Source organism: Mesoplodon mirus (assembly GCF_964341445.2).
Source record: "Mesoplodon mirus genome assembly, chromosome: 18".
Classification (NCBI taxonomy): Eukaryota; Metazoa; Chordata; class Mammalia; order Artiodactyla; family Ziphiidae; genus Mesoplodon; species Mesoplodon mirus.
Window position 1 is genome coordinate 46,107,631 of NC_138994.1, and position 22,581 is coordinate 46,130,211.

At 41.6% G+C, this 22,581-nt stretch overlaps 1 protein-coding gene across 3 annotated transcripts in view; it reads right to left on the reverse strand.

Annotated features, from left to right (window-relative positions):
- Positions 1-20,788, reverse strand: part of NDEL1 (nudE neurodevelopment protein 1 like 1) — a 35,416-nt gene extending 14,628 nt beyond the window's left edge. For all 3 annotated transcript variants that reach the window (XM_082604533.1, XM_082604535.1, XM_082604534.1), the window contains exons 1-6: positions 20,620-20,788; positions 12,274-12,371; positions 10,283-10,436; positions 9,003-9,151; positions 6,922-7,058; positions 3,945-4,118 (exon numbers count right to left, since the gene is read on the reverse strand). In XM_082604533.1, the coding sequence (XP_082460659.1) occupies positions 3,945-4,118; positions 6,922-7,058; positions 9,003-9,151; positions 10,283-10,436; positions 12,274-12,359 (700 nt within the window). In that variant the 5' untranslated portion in view covers positions 12,360-12,371; positions 20,620-20,788. The remainder of the gene's footprint in view (positions 1-3,944; positions 4,119-6,921; positions 7,059-9,002; positions 9,152-10,282; positions 10,437-12,273; positions 12,372-20,619) is intronic.
- Between the last annotated feature and the right edge of the window lie 1,793 nt (positions 20,789-22,581).

Consider the following 22,581-nt stretch of genomic DNA (forward strand, 5'->3'; position numbering starts at 1 on the left):
ATGTTCTCTAGGCTGTGCCAATATCAGCAGTCTGAATGGTAATGCCCTCAATAGTATTAGACATCTTTTTTTCCTGCCAATTTGAGAGTCACTTTGTTTTAATTTTTGTTTCCCTAATCAAAGAGTCATTTGAATCTTTTTTTCTGGAAGTCATCTGTTTAATCTCTGCACTTTTTTCTACTGGGTTGTCTTTAATCAACTTGCAAGGGCACTACACACTATAGATATTCACCTTTTCTCCTATGTATGTTGTACTTCCCAGTGTGACATTTATCTCTTAAACTTTGTGGTTTGCGGGGGGAGCCTTGGGCTTCCTCACTGCAACATAATAAAACTGTTCCCCACATTTTCTCCTAATGTTTTTCTAAAAAACTTTTTACCACTTAGATTAGTAAACTCATCAAATATCTAAATTTTTCCCTTCCAAATGGATATCTAATTGTCGTAATACCATTTAGTGAAAAAGACTTATCTCATCTGAAACGGCACTAAAACCACACACTGAATTCTCTATACATTTCAAGTTCCATTAAATTATTTGTCTATTCTACCACAAATATGCTGCTTTAGTTATTATAGTGTTAAAATATATTTCCTAAAAGGCAAAGCCTCTTCTTGTTACTAACCTATTTCAAACTCTTATTGACTATTCTTGCACATTTACTCTTCCAGAGTAACTTTATTAAAAACAAAGTTTTCTTTTTAATTTTTATTTTATGTTTGGCTGCACTGGATCTTCGTTGCTGCACGTGGGCTTTTCTCTAGTGCAGTGAGCGGGAGCTACTATTCGTTGCAATGCACAGGCTTCTCATTGCGGTGGCTTCTCTTGTTGCGGAGCACGGGCCCTAGCCGTGCAGGCTCAGTAGTTGTGGCTCGCGGGCTCTAGAGCGCAGGCTCAGTAGTTGTGGCACACAGGCTTAGTTGCTCCGTGGCATGTGGGATCTTCCCGGACCAGGGCTTGAACCCGTGTCCCCTGCATTGGCAGGCAGATTCTTAACCAATGCACCACCAGGGAAGCCCCAGAGTAACTTTAAAATCAACTTCACAACTTTAAAAATCCTATTAGGATTTTTATTAGAAATTTAAACTATTGATTGATTTGGGGAAAATGGATATTGCAACTAAATTAAGTCTTCCTATTCTGAATCATGGTATTTAACATGATATTTATTCACATCTTCTTTCATGCCCCTCAGCAAAGGTTTTCAGTCATGCACATTTCTTCAATTTATTTTTGAGATATTAAAGCATGGCAGTTAAGAGCTCTGGAGCTAAACTGCTAGATACACATCCATCTCTGCCATTAACTGTGTGACCTTAAGTAACCAAATGTGAAAGGGGGCTAATAATAGCACTTAAATCATAAAGTTGTTAAGTTTAAATTCATTAATAAATTTTGTTTTTTGGCCGTGCCTCGCAGCAGGCAGGGTCTTAGTTCCCTGACCAGGGATTGAACCCACACCCCCTGCAGTGGAAGTGCAGAGTCCTAACCACTGGACTGCCAGGGAAGTCCCAAAATTCATTAATAAATTTTTTAAATGCAGAGCACATAGTAAGTGCTCAATAAATGTTACTATTATTTTGATCTGCTTTCTACAGAGTTGTAATCAGCAGGTAAAATGCTTTTGTTGCTGCTGCTGCGACTATCCTTGTCCTCTAGAATATAATCGCATTGAAGGTAGCAACTTAGTCTTATTAGACCACTATCCTCCCCGCATCCTGAGTAATACATGACATATAACAGGTGCTCAATGTGATACAAATAAACTGCTATACTTCTCTTGGCAGGAATTTCTGGATCTTGTTTTTCCCTATTCCCCTCGAATTTTATATTTTAGGTATCATTAAATCTGTACTTTTATGGTAAGTTGTCTTGAATGCTTTTTGGAAACAGGCATTTTATCAATAAAACACAATTAGAGCTAGACCACTTCGTAGAGATCAGCTCTTCAATCTTGCCACGAATTTCTCTAACCTCTGGCTTCTCACTGTGTCTGTGCAGACTTTGTCATGAAACGGCAGCTTTTAGGTCAGTGAAAGCTCATGCTATCAGTTCCAATCAAAAACGTGTCTGTCTGGACAAATATCACTGCCTTAGGGTTGACATTATCTTAACTGTGCCAGAGCCAGCTCTATGTCCTACTAACACCCCCTTGAGGCTCCAGACTATTCTGATTAATGCTCAACTAAAGAATTTTCAGAATTTATCTGCATAATTCTAATTAGTAACATAAAAGCAAAGCTTTGTTAAATCTCAAATGCTAGTAATTCTAAGGTCCTCAAATACACAAGCAGCCATTCCGAAAAAACGAGAGCTTCTGATGATTGCTGTAATCTATATACTGCCTGCTCTGTATTCTCAGCAGCAGAGTCAGCACATACCAGTACAATCAATAACGTAACTATATAGAATTTTCACATACCTTACCTCACCTCATAAAAAGACAAAAATAGGGTGAATTATCTATTCAAGGGCTACTGAGCACTTGAAATGTGGCCAATGCAATTAGAAACTCAATTTTAAATTTTAATTCATTTAAATCAATAAAAATTTAAAATTTAAATAGTCACATTGGAATAGCTACTGTATTGGGCAGCACAAATGTGGAGTGCACTAACCACCCAGACAGAAACCTTCTCGTATCACTCTGAAAGATAAAGTCCTATATTTTTTTTAAAAAGTGTGAAGAAAGCTTCCATTGGGGGAGAAGTACAGGGTGGGTGTGGAAGTAGCTGAACTATGATCTCCAAGCTGCAAAAACTAAATTAATCTCAATTGAGAGCTTCAGGGTTCCATTCTTAACGTTCTATCTAGTGGCTACTAAATCGTTTTTCAGCTTACCTGGATTTAAAAAAACACCCTGACTGATGGCAAAAGGCATATTCTTTCTGTACTATTCATCAGTTACTCTGAACATCACCTATGAAAATGGCAGCTACTGAGGCATGTTATAGAATGGACATGTCCACCCAAGCCAATCTTAGACAAGTCTGAATGGTAACTCAGTGAGTCTCTGTACTTTCTGTGTATAAAGCCTTCTAGTCTCCCATGATATGTCAAGTGGCAAAAGAAATAAAACTGCATTTAAATACAATCCCAAACACAACACCGTAAAGCAACTATACTCAAATAAAGATTAATTAAAAAAAAAAATACGATCCCAAAACTTGTGTGTAACAAGGTGGCACAAACACAAAAAACCACACACAATAGAAAAAAATTCCAAGTGTTAATAAGAGTTGACTTTGAGCCCTAAGATTGCAGATGGATTTTATTTCTCGTTTTTAAATTTTTCTACATGAACATGTATTACTACTACAGTCAAAAAATAAACTTCCCTTAAAAATCTTTATTAAAATTTCAACTTATTAAGCTGCTCTTGTCTTAAATGTAGCCCTCATCTCACTGTTTCCTACTAATGAGTTGGTCTAGGAGAACAATGCCTTCTGCTTCACACAGTGCTAGATTTAACCAACTTTTAAACTAAAATGATTGTTTAGGGAGTTCCCCGGTGGTCCAGTGGTTAAGACTCCGTGCTTCCAGTGCAGGCAGCATGGGTTCGATCCCTGGTTGAGGAACTAAGATCCAACATGCCACAGAGCATGGCCAAAAAAAAAAAAAAATTAAAATGATTGCTTAAACCTTAGCAACCCCTGCTTCACCAGCAAAGCCTCGTAAGTGGATAATCCACCACAGGTTCAAAAAGAAAAGACACGGGCTTCCCTGGTGGCGCAGTGGTTGAGAGTCCGCCTGCCAATGCAGGGGACACGGGTTCGTGCCCCGGTCCGGGAAGATCCCGCAGAGCGGCTAGGCCGGTGAGCCATGGCCACTGAGCCTGCGCGTCCGGAGCCTGTGCTCTGCAACGGGAGAGGCCACAACAGTGAGAGGCCCGCGTACCGCAAAAAAAAAAAAAAAAGGAAAAAAAAGAAAAGACAGTACAAACCTTTTGGTGAAGGAAAACTGTTCTCCGTTCCTTTGCCAACAGGAGTAGCTGGCAAAGAAAGTGATGCTTGGACAGCAGAATCCATCTTTTCACAGTCTAGAGTTGGAGAACTGGGAGCCGACTTCCTAGTTACTTCCTGTTGTCTCTCCCGAACAGCTAGTTCTTGTCTTAAATCTGTAAAATGTTGCAAAAGTAGTAATATTCACTAGAGGAAGCAAATACATCAAGCAAAGTCGCATCTGAAATGGCATAAAGACACTCTTCCTAAATTACTACTTCTCAAAAATGAATTTCCTATTTAACAATTTTTATTTCCAGGGGAATAAAAATGACAACAACCCTACTGTCTACATGATCATTTAGACTTTAAAAATGCTATAAACTTAACAGAACAATTATTTATGCCTATATGAAAAAAGAAATAGGGCAGAGTCCAAAGTAGAATTCACAGTGAACATATGACACAAAAATAAATATTCTTTACCAACTCATTTGCATTTATTTTGAAATGATGATGTAGTTTGGGGATTATTACAAAATCAATGAAGTGCATTTTTGTCATTTTAAATGGGTTGGCTTTTTTTTTTTTTTTTTTACTAACTATCCTATGAAATACTTTGTTTTAGAAAGGAAGTAGTCAAAATAGTTGCAAATTGTTTTCTTGTTTTGAAATATTAAATTTTTAACCCAAAATTAATGTTTTCTTTTCCAGTTATGCAACTGACCTACAGAATACTTGCTTATATTAAAAAAAAAAAGATACAAAGTTACCATACTCCTGGGTATATATCAAAAAGAATTCAAAGTAAGACACTGAGATATTTGCACATCCATGTTCATGATGGACACATGATAAGTGAAATAAGCCAGTCACAAAAAGATAAATACTGTATGATTTCACTTATATGAGGTATCTAGAGTGTAGTAGTCCCTCCCTTATCTGAGGAACATATGTTCTAAGACCCTCAGTGGATGATTTACGTCCACTGAGCGTGATGGTGCAAAATTTCATCCTGCTACTCAGAACAGCACACAATTTAAAACTTATGAATTGTTGATTTCTGGAATTCTCCACTTAATATTTTCAGACTGCAGCTGACCATGGGTTACTGAAACCATGGAAACCTAAACCTCGGATAAGGGCTGACTACTGTAGTCATACCTAACAACAGTAAGTAGAACTGCAGGGCTTCCCTGGTGGCACAGTGGTTAAGAATCTGCCTGCCAATGCAGGGGACACAGGTTCAAGCCCTGGCCCAGGAAGATCTCACATGCCCCGGAGCAACTAAGCCCGTGCGCCACAACTACTGAGCCTGCGCTCTAGAGCCCATGAGCCACAACTATTCAGCCTGCATGACACAACTACTGAAGCCCGCGCACCTAGAGCCCGTGCTCCACAACGAGAAGCCACCGCAATAAGAAGCCCGTGCACCACATGGAAGAGTAGCCACCGCTCGCCGCAACTAGAGAAAGCCCGTGCACAGCAACGAAGATCCAAGGCAGGCAAAAATAAAAATAAATAAATAATTTTTTTTTTTTTTTTAAAGAGAGAGAGAAAGTAAAACTGCAGTTGCCAGGGGCTGGGGAAGGGAGAGATGGGAATTTGTTGTTCGATAGGCAAAGAGCTTCAATTCTGCAACATGAAAAAGTTCTAGAGAGCTAAAAAACAATGTGAACATAGTTTAACATTACTGAACTGTACCCTTAGAAATGGGTAAGATGGTAAATTTTATGTTACGTGTTTTAACCAGAATTGTAAACTTAAAAATAAATAGGATAGAGTTAATATTTTATACATTATATAAATTATGAGGAGTTCTTCAGATGAATAAACCCTCCCCCAAAAAAGGAAAAGTCATGAAAAACCTATTTTTAGAAGAGCCAATAAACATTAGCAAAAAGTTTTCACAAGTAGTAACCAAAGAACTACAAATTAAAAACAATGTGATATCAATTTTCAACTTTCAAATAGATTTTTAAATAATTTTAAAATCTGTTTTTATTATTCACAATACTAGTAAACATTGTGAGAAGGACACTCAGTCACTGCCAGAGTGTAAAGTTACCAACTTTCTAAAAAGTAATTTAGCAGCATCGTTACAACCATTAAAGATACTTATATCCTTTGCCACTCCTAAGAATCTAAGAAAATCAAAGATACTCCCCAATATTATGTACAAGGACACTATTCACAGCACTATTACAGCAAAAAATTAACCACCAATAATAAAGGACCCATCAAAAAAATCATATATAATAGATTATATATTTTTAAAAACCTGTTTCACAAGATTTTTTTTAATGGAATGGATTACATTCACTATATTAAAGGAGGATAGAAAAAAATATATTTGTATATATAACGTGGTTCCAATTATATAAAGGAAAAAATATACAGGTATGTTTATGTATAGTCACAGGGAAGAGTGGAAAGAAACACACCAAACTCTTAGTGCGTTCTCTCAAGATAAAGGGATTGACAGAGACTTTTAGTTTCTTCTTTACAGTATTCTGCATTCTAACATGAAAGAAAAAAAGAGGGAAGGAAGGAGAATTTTAAAAGAAAGTATATATTCTCTATATGTATAATATGTATACAGCAATATGTACACATATGTAATGCTAATATGTGCATGACAAAATTACTTAGGACAAGCAAAAAGGAAAAAATCCAAACAAACCAAGCAGTATATATGCAGTGGTAATGGTTAAGGCTTTGGGAAACAGACCAGGGTTTGAATCCCTACTGACAACACAAACTCTGTGCCTCAGTTTTCTGACCTATAAAATGGGGATAATAATTCCTACCTCCTAGAGTTGATGATGTAGATACTGAATAAACAGATTAAAAGTACTTAGCATAGTGTTTGACAAAAGCATATAAATGTGTAGCTTTAAAAAGTTGATCCTGAAGCTAGCTTAGCACTCTGGCTCCGGGACAGTAAGGTAATAAATATTCTTTAAGTATAAATTTTACCTCTTGCTTCATCCTTTAACCTCTGTACAGAGACCAGCAAAGATTCCTTTTCATCAAGTTCACTTTCTAAAAATGCATTTCGCTCAATGGCTTGATTTAGCCTTTGTTCAAAGTCCTCCAGCGAAACTATTGTTGCCCTAAAAAAAAAAAAAAAATTAGAGTCCATGAATTAAATAAATAACGTGCAAATAGCTACTACAAAAGGAAACTCAGTTTATCTCATGCCATTTCCTGACCTAGAAAGCCTGGCCCAGTTAAAAGAGAATGACCTCGCCCCCTTCTGACCTCTGGTGCATTTAGTGTCTCTACTATCATTTGGGGCCATTCGATGTATTCTTTTGTCTTAAATTCCCATCTAAATTCCTTCAAGTTTCTTAAAGGAAGCCTACTTATCATACAATTTATATCTCCCCATTGGACTTTAAACATGAGTCAATGAAGTTTACATATTTTCAGGAAGAAAACTTTTCAATAGTTTTAGAGTATGTTAAGAATTAACTAAGAATTAGTTTAAAATGCGGTCCCAGGTCCCACTCTATTTACTTTCTTCCTACCAAGCTTTTCTTCTTCCTGCGTTTCTCATCTTATTTATTAAGCAAACATTGACAGGTACCTGCTACATGCCCTCTACCCACTATGTGCTACAGAAATCAATTTTCCTAACCTCAAGTTAGAACTCTCAGTGCCAGGGGTCCCCAGCAGGAGGTGAGCGACGTGAGTGAGCGAAGCTCCATCTGCCGCTCCCCATCGCTCGCATTACCGCCTGAACACCACCCCCACTCCACCCCCACCCACCCACCCCCCGTCCCTGTCTGTGGAACAACTGTCTTCCACGAAACCGGTCCCTGGTGCCAACAAGGTTGGGGACCGCTGCTCAATGCCGTGTCCAATTTTACCACCTCCTGTCAACTGTCCAAATGCCTCTCGATTCCATTTGCTCTCCTCCAACCTTCTGCCCTTGGCTTAATTCTTCATCCATCACCTGGATTACTCCTCAGTGGCCTTCACATCTCCTCCTCCCTACTTTCAATTCCTCAGTATTATCTTCCCAAATCACAATCTGATAATACTCCTTTGTTTAAAAATTCTTAAGGAGCACCTCTTTGCCTACAGAATGACTTTCAAACATAGCCGAGCACAAGGTTCTCCACAACCTGGCCCCAAACATCTTCCAGTCTCATCTTGTTCAGCCATACTGTCTTTACACACTTCAGTCAAAGTGAAGTATTAATACCTCATGCACTTTCCTGCCTCTCTGCCTTCGCATCTCTCTCTTCACCGGTTAACATCTACTCCTCCTTGCAGACTCAGCTTCCCCAGTTACCACAGAGTACTTTACCTGTGCCCTTCTCTATGCCCTGGAGCAGTCTGTACATTCCTCGTACCAGTGTTTACCACGTGGATTGTCTCTGTCACGCCCAAGGGCAGTGGCTAGCTTATCTATGTATCCTCAACTCTAGCATCATGCCAAGCATTTAAGTGTCACTCAGATACTAAGGAAAGGAATATCAGACAATAATTGTAAAGTAATAGCAATTAAGTTTGGAATGGTTAAGAAACAACTAATTATAGATATATGCAATCTTGGCAAAGTAATGGCAAGCCACTATAGGCTGTTCAGCAAAATCATAATAAAAGCATTATTTTGAGATAATTCATTGGTCAGTATTAAAACAGAAGAGAATAAAAAGCAGTGAAAATTTAAAGACAGATCAGCTAGGAATTAACTGCAGGATTCAGGTATAAGATGTGAGGACCTTCAAGAAGTGTGGTAGTACTGAGAACATACAGGGAAGATGGAGGAATGAATGAGACATGTTTTAAAGAAAAACCAACAGGATCAACAATGGTACCTGAAAGAAGAAGGAAAAAGGAAAAACAGAAAGAAAAGCCTGGAAGGGCATTATCTGGGGAGATCAGGATTTTGGTAAGTTTCAATGTGACAAGTTACAGGTGACATGAAATACCAAAAGGAAATGTTCTAGAACTTAGATCTAGGTGATAGGGTTAGCCTAAAACCAAATTCTAATCACTGACTGCCACCTTCGGTCACTGCAACAGAAGGCACACCGCTCACGTACCGCTTCGCCCGCTCCAGGTCGTCGTTGGCCTGCTCCAGCTCCCTCACGTACTTATGTAGCTGCTCCTTAATGGCCCGGGTCTGACTTAGATCATCTTCTAATACTGAGACCTGCTTGTAGCTCTGTGCATACTGATGCTCCAGTTTCTCCTGAAGGTGTGGGTATAGGAAGGAAAGCATGTGTCATTAACATATAGTTTTCTTTAATAAAGGATGTAACCCAAGTAAGGGGTGGGACGGGAGCGGGTGGGATCCAAGAGATTCACCCACAATCTGAGTTGATGGTACCCCTCTCTCCTTTTTACACTATTTAAAAACAATAGGGCTTCCCTGGTGGCGCAGTGGTTGAGAGTCCGCCTGCCAATGCAGGGGACGCGGGTTCGTGCCCCGGTCCGGGAGGATCCCACATGCCGTGAAGCGGCGGGGCCCGTGGACCGTGGCCGCTGAGCCTGCGCGTCCGGAGCCTGTGCTCCGCAACGGGAGAGGCCACAGCAGTGAGAGGCCCGCGTACCGCAAAAAACAAAAAAAACAAAAAAAAACAATGACACATTCATTCCAAGTGCCTTAACTCATATAAAATTAGTCAATCATTCTCCTCTCAAAGAAATCTAATAATGATCTCTCTGAAAAGAGGTAAAATAGTGAAACCGTTGCCTTAAAAACCTCAATCTTGGTGGGGGAACCTCCAGGTTCTTAGGCTGAATGCAGCCCAGGGTAAGTACAAAGAAGTTGACTGACAAGAGTTCAAATTCCCTATACCTCACCTTCCCCAAATCTACCCCACTGCCCAGACACAGGAACACCCCAAGCATCTGGCTTAGGCATGTGAGGAAGAGCAGCAAAAAGGGGTTAATCTTTCACTCCTGAAAATTCCTTGTTAGAAGGGAATTTTTAAAAACTAAACTCCAAAACTAAAGGGACTACGCACCATAATGAAATAAATGTGTATTTCATACAAATATAATTTTAAAGTGCCACACAATGAGGTACTCTGTCAAAACAAATAATCAGGCAGCTTTTGAAAATTATAGAAACTACAACATAATATCATAGCTAGGAACATTACAGCTAAAAAACTGACAGCTACAGTTTCCAAGTGAACTCCTGAACTCTAAACCACCTTTCCCTTGGTTCCATGAAAGCAAACAGTTTTTGTGAAAAATTCTAGGTCTTTTTACATTTTTATGTTGCCTGCTGCTCTTAAGCTCCACCTAAAAGAATGTATTTCTCATTTTAATAAAACCCAGCAAATGAGACACCAGCTTTTACTGCCACAATTACCTTTAATGCTTCCACTTCATACTTCAGTCTTTGGTTATCAGCTTGCAAGTCTCTATTTCTTTGTTCAGCCTGTACTAACTGTGCCTCCAACTCTGCTTCTAATTCTCTGCTTCCTTCCTGGAATTCAACTAGCTCATCCCGAGCTTCCTGGAAGCTAATCAAAAACAAAGCGGGAAAGATCGGTTATAGTAGAAGCATAAGGATCATCCTGAAGATGATTATATATCAATTCAATAATTTTTGCCTGAACGTTATGCTACCATAAAATATACTAAACAATAAAGGCCATCTATTTTGCATCTCTTACGCTATATTCAGGGTTCAATGAAAATAAGTTATAAGCCTCAAAGGATTCATTTTTTATACACTCACCCCTCTTTCTTATTTAACATATTGATAAAGCAGCACATATTACTATCCACAAATTAGTTTAACATTTAGATTTGTTTTTTCAATATAATTGGTTTCCTCTGTAATTCTACTATTTAATTTTATGCGTTTAAAAATGTTATTCTGGGGCTTCCCTGGTGGTGCAGTGGTTGAGAGTCTGCCTGCCGATGCAGGGGGCGCGGGTTCATGCCCCGGTCCGGGAGGATCCCGCGTGCCGCGGGGCGGCTGGGCCTGTGAGCCATGGCCGCTGAGCCTGCACGTCCGGAGCCTGTGCTCCGCAACGGGAGAGGCCACAACAGTGAGAGGCCCGCGTACCGCAAAAAAAATAGTAAATAAAAAATAAAGTAAAATAAAATAAAATAAAAATGTTATTCTGAGAAGGGGTCCATAGGCTTTCCCCAGCCTATGAAGGCACCTATGGCACAAAAAGACTAAGAACCCCTGCCACAGACGCACACTTTCCATATCCACTAGCACAGTACAGTATCTGGCTTCAGCAATAACAGTGAAATAGCAATAAAAGGTTTGGCAGGACTTCCCTGGTGGTGCAGTGGTTGAGAGTTCACCTGCTGAAGCAGGGGACACGGGTTCGTGCCCCGGTCCGGGAGGATCCCACATGCTGCAGAGCGTTTGGGCCTGTGAGCCATGGCCACTGAGCCTGCGCGTCTGGAGCTTGTGCTCCGCAACGGGACAGGCCACAACAGTGAGAGGCCCGCATACCACAAAAAAAAAAAAAAAAAAAAAAAAAAAAAAGAATCCGCCTGCCAATGCAGGGGACAAGGGTTCAAGCCCTGGTCTGGGAAGATCTCACATGCCGCGGAGCAACTAAGCCCATGCGCCACAACTACTGAGTCTGCGCTCTAGAGCCCACGAGCCACAACTACTGAAGCCCACGAGCCACAACTATGGAAGACAGCGAGCCTAGAGCCTGTGCTCCGCAACAAGACAAGCCACCGCAATGAGAAGCCCACGCACAGAAATGAAGACCCAATGCAGCCCCCAAAAAAAAAGGTTTGATAAGTCTTACTAAACTGTTAACCAAAGTTGGAAGATGTATATATATTTTAGAAAGATTTCATTTTAAAAAGAAATTTAAGATAAGTTTTGGTACTTAAAAGGTTATCTACAAGTTTTCCCAACTAATTGAAATGACTGAGATTTTATAAAATGCTCCATATACCCCTGAAGCTCTTGTCCCTCCCTCAAAGCTTTGCTGGCTCCAGACACTGATAACACCTGCCTGAACAAAGTCTACCCTATGAAGCCCTAGAGAGCTTATCAGAATCTCCAAAAGACCAAAATGATGAGGCAGAATCTGTACACCGAGCAGGCCAAAGATGGCCAAGAGCAGTAATAAGCTTTATAAAAGGAGGTAAACTACCAGGAGAAATCATAAATGACAGTTTTCTTACTATTTTAATAATTTGAGTAATATAAGGATTTATGTCATTTTTATATTATTTAAATACAAGCAATGCTATGACTATTTCTAGAATCCTAATCCTATATCAGAAACTCTAAATTTAGCTTTGTTTAAAAAAAAAAAAAGGCACAAACTACAGATTATGTATTCCAAAGCTTGAAATGCTTTTCAACATTACCTTTGTTTATACTTCAAGGAAAGTTCCTTCCAATAAGCAGTTTCCTCCTTTAAACTTGAAAAATCTGGTATATCTTCACCATCCATGATCAAGAAAGCCTGTGAAATATTAAAGACGAAAATAAATTAATAGAGAACATAAGAATCTTAGTAAAAGTATAAAGTCTGGGATGACACTAAATCTCCAGCATTTTGGAGGGAGTCAAACATGAAAGATTCTAAGAGCAGTTAACTCTTTATTACAATAAGCTCAGGCACCTAAATCTCTTCACTGCCCCACTCACAGGGACCACCAGCATTGTGGACGGGGTCAGGAGAGGAGATGAACAAAGTCACGGAAGCCACGTGAAGCCCTTCTGGTGGCAGCACTAGGTTCTGGGGAGTTGACCCCACAGAATCATCCTGCAGCTGGTTCACAGCGAACTGATCTTCCGGGAATCAGGTGACAGAAAACAAGCTTACTGTCAGAGTTGCTACTGCTGCGTGCCCTTCTCTGTCGTACAATTGCTTCAAAACACCTGCTTGAAACATTTTATGCCAGGTAGCCTTTCGAGGAGATCAGGGACCACATTCCCAATAATTTACTATCATTACACTTCTAAAAATCTCCTGTTAATTACCTTTTAAGTCCCAAGCTTCCTCCATAAGCCCACTAATTCTCCAACTTCAATGTTCTTTCACCTTGGTTCGTCTCCCAAGGCTTTCAGAGTGGGTTAAAAAATATCTATTTAGTTAACCTTGTATTTAGACTGGCTACCTAAAATTCCCAACTGACTGTCAGGCCCAATGGAATACCAAAGACGTTGGGCTTGTCCTAGATTCACACCTAAGTGTTTCAGTCTTACCTCCTATAACCCTTGCCCCAAGCACCCTACTTTATATTCCAGCAATACTGTTCAAAATTGTCCTAACGCACCATTCTGCTTCAGGTCTGGATATTTTCCCTACCTGGAATGGCTCTCCTTCCTTGTGCATTTAGAAAGCTCCTATTTATCCTTTAAAACCTAGCTGTCATCTTTTGCAGAAATCATTTCCTGTCCTCACCCAGACAGCACTAAAATCTCCCAAACTCTTGGCCCCCATGAATATGCTTTCATGCATATATTTACCACATAATAATGCATTTGCTTACACCTCCCCCTATTAGGCTGTGAATTATTCTTACGGATTTCAACCCCAGCACATTGCCTGCACAATAGCAGATATTCAATAATATTTATTAAATTAAACCAAAATTGATTCAACCTAATCCATACTGGGTAGCAAGAATTCAAGGCCAGCTTTAAAAGTAAATTAATAGGGATTTCTCTGGTGGCACAATGGTTAAGAATCCGCCTGCCAATGCAGGGGACACGGGTTCGAGCCCTGGTCTGATCCCACATGCCACGGAGCAACGAAGCCCGTGTGCCACAACTACTGAGCCTGCGCTCTAGAGCCCGTGTGCCACAACTACTGAGCCCGCATGCCACAACTACTGAGCCCGCGTGCCATAACTACTGAAGCCCACATGCCTAGAGCCCGTGCTCCACAACGAGAAGCCATCTCACCGCATCAAAGAGTAGCCCCCTTTCGCCGCAACTAGAGAAAGCCTGCACACAGCAATGAAGACCCAAAGCAGCCAAAAATAAATTTAAAAAGTAAATTAAAACTTTAAGTTGTAGAGAATACGTAATTCATCCAGCAGGACCCACTACTCACGAATGTTTAGAAAAGACATGGACAAGAACAAATACAGAACTTCAACTTGAGGGTAGGTATACCAAAGAGACACAAGAATGGCTTCTAGTTGAATAAAATTAAAATGTAACTATCAATATATACATTTAGTGTAACGCTTTTGCGGCCTGCTGTGACTTCTTCCGGTTTTAGTCAAGTCTTTCCTGACCACATCGTCTATTATTACTTTTGGCATATTAGTCAATCTTCTAATTAACTTAAATTACCAATCAGCCTAAGAGTTCTCTGAAAAGAGATGGTCCTTGACATACTTGGCATCTCTTGCTGGCACTGAGCACAGCACTTTGCTCAGAGAAAGCACAAAGCGCTTACAGACGTTTACTGAGCACCTACAATGTGCCAGACGTCGTTAAGTGCTGGAGAAACATTCAGCACTTAATGCACCCTCCTCTAATCTTATTACCCCTACACTGGCACACTTTTGTCTGTTTTTCTACTCTTGAAGATACCGTTATAGCATGACAGCATACTAAAATGTAAAACCCACAGAGTTAGGAGTCCTGCTGAGACTGGGTTCTAGGGTTCCCGCTCTGCCATTAAATTCCTTAATGGCAATTAAGCAATCTGCTTAATCTCTTAAAGTCACAGTTTTTTCATCTAATAAGGGTTTGGACTATATTAGCTGACTTGTTTCTTCAAATATGTATACTGGTTAGTAAATAATACTGATTAATTTTATAATCCTATCTCTTCATCAAAGTTCCCAATTCCTACTCAATTTCCCCAGATGTAGGGATAATCTTATTTGTAACTGTAATTTAATTTGTAGTAAGGTGTGAATGAAGATGAGGCTAATCCAGTAGCAAGAGGTTTATTTGTATCTCAGAAGAGTATCCAGAGCAGTTAAGGGCATCACCACGTGGTATCAAAAACCCCTCAGGGGCTTCCCTGGTGGCGCAGTGGTTGAGAGTCTGCTTGCCGATGCAGGGGACATGGGTTCGTGTCCCGGTCCAGGAAGATCCCGCATGCCACAGAGCGGCTGGGCCCGTGAGCCATGGCCGCTGAGCCTGCGCGTCCGGAGCCTGTGCTCCGCAGCGGGAGGGGCCACAACAGTAAGAGGCCCGCGTACCGCAAAAAAAAAAAAAAAAGAAAGAAAAAAAAACCCTCAGACTCATTGCCTAAGTCTCCTTGACAACCCAGCTGAAGATATAATTACAGGACACATGAGAGAAGCGCCTCAGGGTGAGGCAACAATCATTGTGTCCCTTGAATCCTCTACATAAGGTCTTTTCCCAAAATGCAAAAAAAAAAAAAAAAAGTTAATTACGTTTGAAATCTATGAATCCAGCCTTAAAGAAGCTCCTGGGTGCTGGTCCTCAAATCTGGAGAGACACATTTGCCACTGGAACACTGGCAACATGTATCAATGTGCACCTCAAATATTCAGTTTCTCATACTCAATCAATAAATTATGGTTTTGCAAAATGTTATGAAGATCTAAGGGACACAAGAAGCAAAGTTCTGCTGCTACTTACTCTATTTTAAACAAGAAATATTTGAAGAGCGATGAAAGGTTGTGTCTCTCCAGGTAGTTTCCAAGAGCAGGACCTGTGTCTTACTTATAAATCCCTTCTGCCTCACCAGGAACATGCAACACTGTAGAAGTCTAATATTTGAATCTGACTTATAATCTTTTTTCCCTATTATTCCCTCTTTGCTTTCAAAGTACTGCTTTCCTTTATTAATATAGAAATTCCTATTTCAGAAATGGTGTAAGCCAAAAGATGTGTGGGCAGTTTATTTCTACCTCACAACACACCACCATGTATTAAATCAGGATTATAAAACCTATCATTCTCCGGCTAGACAAAATTATCAGCCTGAGGCAGGCCAAGCCACATTCACAGTCACTTATAAAGCTCAGCATAGGCTCCACATCACAGAATAGGGAGCTGCTGGGACTTACTGGGGAGAGCCTTGGCAATAACCGCTGCACACTAGCTACCTAAAATAATCACTGTCCAGCCTTTAATTCTTAAATATAAATGGACAACCAAGAACCACCAGACAAATGAGAAAAGCCAGCAGCATGAGTAAGAAAATCCTAGGACCTACTGAACCTAGAGGAAACAGGTAATTCAGGAAATGAGAGAACTCTTCTCATACAAGAACTCAGGAGGGTTACCTCCCACACATCTCCTGAGACAGTTACAAAAGAGAGAACAACAAGACCTGGATGGCACAGGCTATAGGAAATAGTGGCTCCAACCCAGGAATGCAAAGAAGAAACATCCCAAGATGAAGCCTAGTCCATCACGTCCCGAGAGTCACTCAGTCCAGATGGATGGCTCCAGGAAAACGGAGGAATCCCATAACAGACACCATGACCGGGAAGCTGGATAGATCTGAGGTTATGATAAAAGGACATCACTCTTGTGTCAACAAGAAAAAAAAGCAAGTTGGAAACTCCAGAGAGATCAAAACACAGTATATTTGGTCTTAAATTTACCATATATTTAGTGTGTTGCTCCCTTTAAAGATTCTAGGATTTGGTAAACAAGTCTGTATTCTTTTTTAGGCCCTAATTCTGTAGACTTTGATGATAATACCTCTCAGCCTTGGTCTTCTCAAAGTGAATATTTCTTATCCTTTTAGCTTTGTATTCACTTGGCAGCCATCTGGATCCCTTAAAATATTTTTGTTGTCTTGCTTTGGAACTTCTCTAGATTACATACATGCCTTTCTGGAGTTCAGTGACTGATGCTACTTCAGCATGTCAACATTTTATTCGCAGGTAGGATACTTTTACAGTTTCCAGTACTCCTTCTGTTACTATGCAGTATTTGATGATTCTGGCGATTGGTCCATGGGCCAATGTCCTTATGGAAGTTCATAATGACTACTAGATGCCTCCTTTGGCATCTAACATTTACTTGAATGTATTTGAATGTGGAGCCAACCCTTCTACAAATAGGGTTAGGGTTGTTTTTATCTACAAATGTTATCGTTCACATGCCCAGTTTGAAACTTTTCTGTGTGAGGCTGTTTTTCATTGCTGTTGTTGACCCATTTATACAGTATCAGAGGACCTACAGCTGTTATTACTTTGAAGAGTGCTTAGCTAAGTAGTGTTCCCTGAGGAATCTCACTGTTTACACCTCTGGGTATACTATAAAGTGTCCATTTGTCCCTGTTTTTTTGGTTCTTGAATAGGGCCGTATTCTTAATACAACTACCAATTTTTCCATCAGTGTCCCCTGGAGACTCAGGTTTTAAATAGCCTTTCGTGTGAAACTTCTTGAGAATCTAGTTCTATTTCTTGTATTTTCCTTGTCCAACTACTTAGCTCAGTGTCAAATAATTCTAGCCAAATTATTTTAATATGTGTTTTTATTTCACACTCGCTTCTGTTTTCTTGCTGAATCTTATGTGAATTGAGCATAGACTACAATTTTTCTAATTAACAGGTTACTTTTTTTTTTTTTTTTTTTTTCGGTATGCGGGCCTCCCACTGCTGTGGCCTCTCCCGTTGCGGAGCACAGGCTCCGGACGCACAGGCTCAGCGGCCATGGCTCACGGGACCAGCCGCTCCGTGGCACTTGGGTTCTTCCCGGACCGGGGCACGAATCCGTGTCCCCTGCATCGGCAGGCGGACTCTCAACCACTGCACCACCAGGGGAGCCCTAACAGGTTACTTTTACAACTCACTTATTGGTCCCTCAAACAGCAATCTATGCCAGAAGGCTTTTACTAAAATGACCATCAGCTTTTCCAAACAAACCAATTAAAAACACTGAAGAGGGTAACAAGCGGTAGGAGCAGCACAGCACAGCAGTTAAGCGCCCAGACCCTGGAGCCAAACGGCCCAGGTTGGAATCAGAGTCCTCTACTCACTAGTGGACCTTGGGCAAGTTACTTCACCACTCAGGGACCCACTTCCTCACCTGTAAAATGGGGATAATAATTAAGATAGGGTTGTTTTGAAGATTAAGTGTGTTAACATTTGAAAGTACTTAGTACGAAGTCTGGCACAGTAAACGCAGCGTAAATTTCATTTTTTTATGTGGTTGCACCGGGTCTTCGTTGCGTGGTTAAATTATTTTAAAAAACTGGTCGTTCAGTTGCAGACCTTTGAAGTATAACCACAAAATAAATGTGCTTCAGAATTTAAAACATACAAATGATTCCTTAAAATTAATCACTTCTGGAAGCTATGTGCATATTTCAGTGATACCACCATTACTGAAAACATTTCTAAAACCTCTTCTGGAATAGCCTTGAAGAACCAGATTAAAAAATAAACAAAAAGCTTTCTTTGTGGTCATACCTCATTTCTACTGCCTAATTGGTATTATCCAGCTTTATCACTCTAATTTTATTCACGAGACTTAGCCTTTACAGAAATTGGATTTTTTTTTTTTTTTACAAATAACAAAAATTTGCTACTACTGCAGATATTCAAAATACCTACTCAGGGGCTATAAAGACAATCTGTTCAGTTTGCTTCAAGTTACAGCAGGAGGATGTGTTCACTGTGTTATCTGAAACTATGTAACTGGAGATATTAGACTACAGAAAGTTAGTCAATACAGAAAACTATACTGCTACCAAAAAAAAGAAAAAGCTTTAATGACACATCTACAATCTTCTGAAGCTGAAATGAAAGTAGATAATTATATACTCTTCCCCACCACCCAAATCTTCCCTCAATACCGTGTCCCATACAGATGGAGTGTGAACCCCAGAAGTATGACAATTTCTACATGGGGCATTATCATACTGTATGTGACCTTCAGATATCTAGCAACTGACAAATCAACTCATTTGGGTATAAAACTGCCTGTCCCAAATGCTATATTTACAAAGAAACTATTCTTTGTGCAATGCTAAGAAAATCCATTTTATATGATATTGTCTCCTTGTTAACAGTTGTAGGATGGACTAGTGAGACTGGAAGAGTTCTTCCGGAACTCACAATAGATAATAGATACCTTTTAACCAAAATTCTTCTATTCCCAAATGTGACACGTACAGAATTTTAAACTTTTCAAAGTCAATCGTAAATATGGTCTCCCTTTGGTCCTATCAAACTTCTTTTTCTACCTTATGAAGTGCTCAGAAACGTATGTCAGAAGTAATTTTAAGCTTTAGTAACCAAATTTATCCCAGTATGACTTAAAATGAGAATAAAAATAAGTTTTGGAGATGTCACAAAAGCAATCTAAGTTTTTACTGAGGTTTCTACTTAAGTGTTCCTCATCCAATTTCAATTTATTTAATTTAAAAAGCCAAAACAGAACAAAAAAACAACTGCTTCATAAGATTTCTACCTGGACACAGTCAACTTCAACCAGGGCTAACCAAAGGTTTTTTTTTTCGTTCCTTCTGATCTCTGATTTTAAATAATAACTTTAATCAAGATTCAGAGGAGATATTTTAGTTCCCCTTTATTCTCTTCAATACATGACTTAATGCTGCATTTTACCCCCACCAACTTCATGACTTAGCAAAGCCATTACCCTGTTTCATAAATGGATTAAAAGCAACACAATTTATCGGACAAAATAATTAGCCAGCAACCATGACCAAGTACCAGCGTAGGATTTCTCTCACAACTGAGTAGCAGTTCTTATCCTGGGTAGGTCTGCTCAAAAACATTTGAACACATCTCCTATTAGCTTCTGGTATATTTTTGGCATGTCAAATTTTCTACTTTGCTTTCTAGCTGAGAAGGGTATAAAAATCCCACAAAAAGAAACCAGAACTCCAAGCCGGGAGATGTAAATCCTGGACCAAGCGAAGCCACTCACTGGCTGGTAGAATCCACAGTAGAAATCACTTAAGCCCCCACCCCATCTGGTCTCAATTTCCCCATCCGTCAAATGGCGAGAAGAGAATCAGGCACAGCCACTAACCAGGTGATGAGGTTCAAAGGAGATAGCGAGAGTGTTCTGAAACGAGTAAAGGCGCTACAGAAATGTAACGAAATTATCAGGAGTGAAAGAACCCTCAATTCCTTGGCAAAACGTAACGGGTTACTTCGTTGCTTACCAACAAATAAAAAAGAAAGAAAGGCCAGCACAAGCAACCCGAACCCGTTTGGTGACACTTTTCTGAACTCCAAGAGGGGTGATGAGCAGTTCGGGACAGGCAGTCACGGGAATGCCACCGGAGCCCAAGGTGGGCTGCTTCCGCTCTGGCCCCCCGCGGGAGAGAAGCGAGGGGAGTTCAAAACCCAACCCGGCTCCGAACCACCCTCCCAGCTGAAGGGATGGGGGAGGGGCGGTGGAGGAGGATGGCTAAGCTGCCGCCACCACCTCCAACGGAGCCGCTCCTTGCGCCACCAGCGCCCGGGCCCACGGTGCCACGTCCCGGCCTTCGTCCCCGCCATCCCTCACCCAACCCGCGGACGCGGGCACATCCTAGGGAGACCGCCCGGCTCGCTCCCTTCCAGGCGCCCCGGTGGGCCACACCTCGGACCAGGGCGGGAGGGGGCATTTAAAGCGGTTGGAACAGTTACCGCCGGACTGGTCGCCCCGGAACCCGGGCCGGGCCCGGCCCGGCGGGGCCTCGGACACAGCCCCCGGGCTGGCAGGTTCCCCGGAGACAGGCCTCGGCGCCGCCGGCTCGGCCCGGCGCCCTCGGGAGCGGCCCCGCACCACAGGCTCACCTCCAATGTGTCAAAAGCTCATGTTCGCCGCCGCTCGACCGCCGTCTCCTCTCCGCTGGCCTGGCCAGGCCCGCCCAGCCGCTCCGCTCCGCTCCCCTCCACAGCCTTGAGCTCCACTCCTCGAACCTCCGCGCCCGGCTCCTCCCCGACACGTCTGAGGTTGCTTGGGTGTCACAGGCCATTCTGTGACGCACGGGGGCGGGGCTCTGAGCATGCGCGCGGGGGCGGCCTGGGCGGGGCTGTGACGAGAATGGTGTCACAGGGGGCTGGATCGCGCCGAGCCCGGCGCGCTGACGTCAAGCTGGCGGCGGCCTTCTGCGCCGGTGTTCTGGGCCCCACTGCGTGTCGTTTGCGACCTTCGTGGTTCCCCAAAAAGGCTCTATGTTCGAGAAGGTGGCATCACCGTGGATGACAACCTGCCTCCCGGTTTTCAGCCATCAAGTCCTCCAAGTGTCTGTTTCAGTGTTCCCGTTTGTAAGAAGAACCTCGGCTCAGATTTCACCTCCGAGTCCACCTCGACCACCCAATGCAGGCGTGTTCTAGCCCCCTCGTCACTCCCTCTCACAAAGACCTCTGTTGTTTCTACGGCATTCCCACTAGCTGAAATTTTATACTACTTCTTGTCTTCCTCTAGTAAAATGTAAGTTCCATGAGAACCGGAGCCTCATTCCTTTTTTATCCCAACAGATAGCTTGGTCCCAGGCACAAAGTGGGAGCTCACATATTTGCTGAATGAATGATTGGACTCGTTGAGGGCACCGAGGGAATATAAATATTTCCACTTGTATATTTTATATATCTAAGCGTATATTTATTCATGTAAATATGCGTGTGTATGTGTTTTCATTCCCTTGGGCCCCCAACTAATGGAATCCATTTTATTTATACATATTCCCCCCCAGAAGACTTGGAGAAGGGGGGGCGGGGTGAACTGGCTGAGATAGAGGAGGATGGGCAACTGCTTAGGGAGTGAAAACGAAGAAATAGAGCTGTTTTTAAAACAATCTTAGGAACTTCTGCTGTGTGATGTATAACATAATTCTCTCTGATGTCAGTGCTCTTGGGAATGGGTTTGTGAGGTTGCTGGACACAGTGATGTGTAAGGTCTCAAGGTGAGAACAAGGTGAGCCTGGGAGGTCCAGTTATATTTTTGAGGGCATGGACATAAACAGGAGCAGTGCAAGATAGATTCTAAGAGGTGTCCAAATCAATGAAAATCAAAGAAGTAATTAATGGGATTGTGGGAAGGATGGCACCTCGAACTAGACTCTGAAAAGATATGATAATAATAATGAGTGGTTCACTTTTGTTGTGCCATTTGTATGTACTGGCAATTGTGCTAAACGCTTGGTTTGCATAATTTAATTATCACTATGACCCCATGAGATAGCTGCTGTTATTATTCCCAGTCTACCAAAGAGGAGACCAAGACCCAGTAAGATGAGGTTGCCCAAGGTCATTTAACTAGAAAAAAGAGGACTCAAGGTTCAAACCCACCTAGTCTGGATTATCTAACTCGAGAAACCACATTATTAACCACTACTCTACTGCCACTCAAGAAAGGGGACTATTAATAACGACCACTTATTGGGCTCGAGCCCTGTGCTAAGAGCTTTACATACATCTCCTCACAAGCAGCTTGTGAGGCTAAAATTATTACATGCATTTTATATACTGGAAAATTGAGGCCCGGGGAGCTGAGGTTTAAACCCAAGCAGGTCTTAGTGCAACCCCAGTGACCTGGGACATCATGGAAGCCTGTGACCTCATCCACCAGGGCACAGCTTCAGCCAGGAAAGCAGAGCCCCAGAAGTGATGAGCAGGGAGGCCTTCCTGTGAATCTGGTGCCAAGAATGAACAGTCCCACCCCAAGAGCAAATAAAGGCTGCAGCTCTGGTCCCTGCCAAGTCCTGGGAAACACACTGAGTCACCTAATGGCAGGCCAGGCCCTGCAGAAAATGT